This window comes from Mya arenaria, chromosome 13 (assembly GCF_026914265.1).
Source record: "Mya arenaria isolate MELC-2E11 chromosome 13, ASM2691426v1".
In the NCBI taxonomy this organism is placed as follows: Eukaryota; Metazoa; Mollusca; class Bivalvia; order Myida; family Myidae; genus Mya; species Mya arenaria.
Window position 1 is genome coordinate 15,464,356 of NC_069134.1, and position 5,781 is coordinate 15,470,136.

Consider the following 5,781-nt stretch of genomic DNA (forward strand, 5'->3'; position numbering starts at 1 on the left):
TCTGTACCTGTTGTATAAACTTTTTAAATGTACTGCCCTTTTTAAGATAAAGTATGACGTTTTAACTGATTTATTTGTATTTAGTATCCAGTTATAGAACATATTTGAATATGGCTTACAATATAAATACTGCTTTTGAATAAACAGAAAATATAAAACAATTCACATATGCAACAACAGATCGTCCTTAGTCGGACTCAGTTGTATGCAATGTTTAACAGTTTAAAACATTTAATAAACTTATAGGTAAAAAAAAGAATTTTAATAATTGATTTTAGATTAAGTTATAAGTGAACATTTTATGTCGTCATTTTATAGTGTATACATCTGTGACATTGAAACAATTTATTTATCCTATTTAGACTCCTATAACTCTAATCTGCGTGGCAATGTGCTCGTAGATATGTATTTCAGTATTGAAATGAACTGTATACTTTTGTACATTGATGAGATGTAAACAAAATTTAACCAATAGATAAACAGGCATCTACACACCTATATTTGTGTAAAATTGCATTGCTTAATGTCCGACAATAAGCTTCGCTATCATCGTCCCTCATGACTACTGAGGTTGAGATTTTCGCTTCCATGGACGGCTTTTTGTCAGTTTATTTCAGCACATGATGTTTTATAGGCTTAATAATTATAAGACAAACAATGCCTTTCATATACGAAATAGGGCAACGAGTTGTCGAATTTCATATTAGGTTGGCATTGTGAACTGGACTGTGTTCGTCATGGTTGAGTGAATTACTCTCAAGTAGCCTCTAACGCCATAACGGATGAAAGTTATAGAAGCACAGTAGGAATTATTCGACCCCAGCGATTAAATAGTATCACTGATTGCTGTAACGAGCAAGTCATGCTTTGATAGTTCTTTTATTTCAATACACATGTGTGAATTAAAGAAAAAACAACATACAAAACTCTTTTTAACGCCATTCGAATGTGTGTGTTTTTTTGGAATATTTACAATAACTAGAACTATCAGGTTGAGAATAGCTGGAAAGAAACAAATGATCTTTACATACTGAATTATTTACACATACATGTAAACCACAAACGTAAACGAATATAATATATTTAAATTTTAATTCCTATTATACATTGCAGCACTTTTACAACTATTGAATTCATAGAAAGCAGATATATTGCCTTTCAATACCATACAACACAAATGATATATATGCTGCACCTATCCCTAACGTGCGATTAATTACCATCCTATTAAGGTATCCATTTCTCTGGCCCATTTGTCATTATATTCAGTCTGTTCCGGTTATAGTAGTGGTACAGACTACAGCGTCTTATCAACGAGAACTAAGTAACTTGCTGTGGTGAGGAAAGTCTATATAGGTCTGGTTGAATGATAAATATACTCTGGACCCCTGAACATGCATCTCCAGCACCTATATAGAGTTTACGGTTTGATAAGAGGTAGAAAGGCACAGCGTTATTGTTCACTTTTTCACAAATACTCGTTACTCTTCCACTTCACCCGTGTCACCGGGCGAGCGGGTCGGGCTCCCGGGAGCAGCAAAGAGGACGTGCGCTCCCGGAACTCGGTCAGCTCCAAATCCGGGCTACAGCGGAAGTTTCCGTTGCGGCCATAGGGCCCATCTGGTCCGTCGTCCAATGAGAAGGTGCTGCCTGCCAGGCTGAGGTCGGAAGTGGAGGATAAGAAGTCATCGCAGTGGCACTGCAGCTGGATAATTTGGGTCCGCAAGGCCACAAACTGCCGAAGAATCGCTCTGTCTTGTTTCTTCATTATTTTCTGGGAACAGAAATTCCATTAGAGACATGTTCTGACATAAATAAAACTTTATAAAATAATAAATTTTAAGGTTTTTTTTGGGCTACGAATAACGTCGAAAGTGAGACGAAATAAATAATATTTAACATTATCATCAATACTGAAACAATAATAACTAAGATGACTTGTATTCGTTACAAAAACAAACGCTGATAGGGGCATTCACCTTCAATTAATACGCATTGTTTAACCCTTGTCATTCGTTGTCAAAAAACACTTTTACATGCTATGCACCTGTCAAATAAATGGACAGACACTCAATTGCTTTCAATCATCCACCTTATATAAAACTTGAGATATGAATCATGTTAACGTACCATTTCCTCTTTTATCCACTCCAGTGCCGTAGAAAGGTCTCGCTCCCTATCTTCTAGACGACAATTTTCATTTTCCCGCCAGATCTCCGTATTTGCTGCATCCGTACAGTTACTTGTCGTCTGCGCATATCGTTTTGGTAGAACTATGTGGTTTTCTAGCTGTGTTTCGACTTCATTCAGAGAATTGTTGAGGAAGACATCCTGTAGGCACTCGGGCACGGGTTCTACCGTTTCTGTTCCATCAAAAGTTATACTTATTTCCACGGCGCATTTGCTGACCGCATTCTGCATCCTTCACGTGACAGTCAGCTGCACGACTGATGCCATCTAACAGCATTGAGGATTCACTTAGCACAATTCACAGGATGAGGCGACGTATTCAGTGTATGCACGTAATTCCTTGAGATCGTTTGCACATGAAAAATCCATCAACTTTATAATAAATCACTGATCCTTCAGCTTATCTCCATTCTAAGACCTTCACTTGATAGAGTTGTATATTACTTTTTAAACATCCATGTCAACAAAGCAAATTTATTGTTACATTTTATTTTTGGAGTTATTGTGTTCGACACTCAGTCAGTTGAATGCAAATAGATATTTATACTGATAAATCCTCGCAGATAAAAATCTTTCACTGAAATAGAAAAATGTATCATTGTACAATCTCGATTAAAGACAACTATAAAGTAGATGTAGCTAAAAGGACTACATTGCGACTTTGTCAGGCAAACAAACATTTTGATGTATTACAAACAATGGCAGTTTGCCGGCGGGATTGTCAAAGTGGGCAACGTGACACCAATATTTATTTTCTCAGCTGCTCTCAAATCTCGCTATGTTTTTCGCAGCCTTTAACTGAATACCATTCTATAACCTCGTGTGCAACACAACGAAATAATAATATTTCAAAGCTATTATTCGTAAATCTGAAGGAGATTGGGGAAATTGATATACAGAAGAGTTAACTATAAGCCCTTGCACTTGATACAAGTATAACCCTTACAAGTATACATGTATTCGTATCGGTGTTCATGTTAAGGGGACACATAAAACATGTAAATAATGCATATCTGGACAATCCTGAACTTCCGTAAGTTTACATAGGCTACCATCATAAAATCAAATTATTATAAAAGTGAACACTCATTGAAACCTTTTTCCAAACCTGAAAGCCTTCCAACAAAAAAAATAACGCACTTGTTAAATCATTAGTTGGATACGGAAGGCAGTCCGGCTCTAAAGAATGAATATCAAAAAATCATGTTTTGCATTTATGATTTATGAATTATCAAAACGAGCTGGATCACTTCTCTACTTTAACATGTGCCTGTTCGTCACATAATATATTATCATCTTCGATATTTTCAATGTGTAGTCTTGTATTGACAGTAAAGTGTGGGCTGGGGTATTGGGGGTGGGTGGGAAGGGGCAGACGGGTTGGTGGTTACGAGTACGTTTATAATGCCATATATGATTTTAGTGTACGGACTAATTATTCAGACCAATCGGATCGCCGGACAGCTCCACAATAATTCATTTAGAAGGGCTGTGACGAAACCGACCATCGGAAATCCACTAAGAAGATTAAAACCGCCAATTTTCAATTTATTCATTAATTGTATATTAAGTAGGTTATTTATACGCTCGCATATATAGAAAGAGGCATCGGTGCATTACGTGGTCAACACTAAGAAAGCAGAGGCTTGCCTAGCGTTACGCAAATACTCGAGCGCGTACTACTGGAACAATAACAAACGTTTTAATTACGAAATTTGATGTAAAAACCCAACCCTTTCCCGGATAATGCATGATGATACCCATAATGGTACCATGTAAAGCAAATGTTACAGTTCAGTACAAGAAGTAATGGTTGAAAAAGTCCGATTTCATCTTTAATTGAATTTCACATGTGATATGTGTAAAATAGCGTTTTAAAGAACCAAAAAGTCATGAAATATACGCCCAATTGAGCCGTCATAAAAAAATCATGGGCGAGGGTGCTCCCGCTTCAACCTATGACTGGTTGCGAGTACATTCTAAATGTTTCTATGTACGCCCCTGGAAAGTAAGCATTTATTTTGGTTTTCGTCGGTGGTGGACTGCGCCCGGCATTCCGACTTAATCCTTTAGAAGACCAAAAATAAACACTAACTATTAATCATTACAATGTCCATATATAAGAAATAATATTTGTTGTATAACTTTATTGATTGACACGATAGCCAAGCCCTTATTTTGATGTGCCACAATACATTCAATTTATTACGTCTATTATGTTAGGTATTCTATTTGTATATCTTTTACGCATACACAAACTACAAAAGGCGAAAAGTGGTCGAATAAACAAGCAATCTTAAGTAGAATCAACTAGTTATCTAACCCAAACATATATGATGACGATATCCAAATACAACTTGAATGAATTGAAGGAGTTGAATTTATTCCAATTGTACGAGGCTCTGATTGTTCTGAACTATTTGGTAAAGTGTATGAATTTCACAATTTTAAAATCGCCAATATAAAAATCACAAAATAATACCAATGTAGTGCATATAGTTAATATTGAAAAGGATATGATTATTATTATTATTATTATTATTATTATTATTATTATTATTATTATTTACATCACGGCCACATAAACATGTTCGAAACTGTATCTGTTCAAATATAAAAAGGTCATTTTCGCTGCAGTAATTTCATGCAAAAGTTATGGAAGTTGCTCGCAAATTTCTGCAGTAAGCTCAAACAAAAGTTATGGAAGTTGCTTGTCATGTCATAAATTTAAAGATACCCTTATGTTAGGTAAAATGCCAAGGAATATCACAATACATTATACGGCTTGAATGGGACAAATGTGCTTGGTAGGTTGTTCATCGAGCAGCGGACGATGAATAATTACCTTATAAAAACTAAAAAACCTGCATATGGCAATACCGTGTTAGTTGTGGATTTGATACCAATATCATAGTGTTTTTATTCTATCTGAAACCATAGAAATCGTACCTAGTATACTCCCATAGTTTGCCAATTAAGCCGACTATAAAATAATTGCTAGATTTTCACCCCCGCCCGCCCCATCTCTTTTCAGCCGTTCCTTAAATGGTATTGACTCAAATAGAACTCTTGAACTAGGGCCTGTAATAGGATTTGCGTATCGGTCCGGTACAGTCCAGGAACGGCCTTTATTAATACCTTCGGAGACGATGTATAACGTTCACATGTAAAAAGGAGAAATGTTACGATCGTGTTCATGATTTGCATAGAAACACATGTACGAGTACATGGTTCTTTATGCAATAAGGAAGAGCATGAATACACATTCAACGGTGAAACAGTCATCTAAGAAAAAAAATGAAAAAAAATGTCACCCTTTCCCGATAAAAAAATGGATGAAAATTTAGCAATTAATTTATATTGGCCTAATGGATATTGATACTTAAAAACATAGGAAGCAGTATTTATGAGATTATAAGGGCTAAACCACAATTTCCTGCACACTATTATTCAACACAATAAATACTAACGTTAAAGTAACGCATAAAAAAGGACCATACCTTATTTTTTTATTAAACATTAAAACCTCCAAATAAAAAACCTTGACCGATATTTATCCAAATTGCTTAAAAGTGTTCACCTCAACAAAAC

General features: G+C 35.6%; 1 protein-coding gene across 1 annotated transcript; it reads right to left on the bottom strand.

Moving 5' to 3' along the window:
- Positions 1 to 942: 942 nt before the first annotated feature.
- Positions 943 to 5,781, bottom strand: LOC128214907 (uncharacterized). The gene is made up of 3 exons (XM_052921612.1): positions 5,691 to 5,781; positions 2,131 to 2,767; positions 943 to 1,774 (listed from the first exon to the last, which is right to left on the bottom strand). The coding sequence occupies exons 2-3, from the start codon at positions 2,419 to 2,421 to the stop codon at positions 1,469 to 1,471; spliced, it is 597 nt and encodes a 198-aa protein (XP_052777572.1). The 5' UTR covers positions 2,422 to 2,767; positions 5,691 to 5,781; the 3' UTR covers positions 943 to 1,468.

Coding starts and splice junctions, on each gene's coding strand:
- LOC128214907 (XM_052921612.1), bottom strand. CDS start 2,421: ATGCAGAATGCGGTCAGCAAATGCGCCGTGGAAATAAGTATAACTTTT. Junction 1,775..2,130: donor AGTGGATAAAAGAGGAAATG/GTACGTTAACAT, acceptor TTCTGTTCCCAG/AAAATAATGAAGAAACAAGA.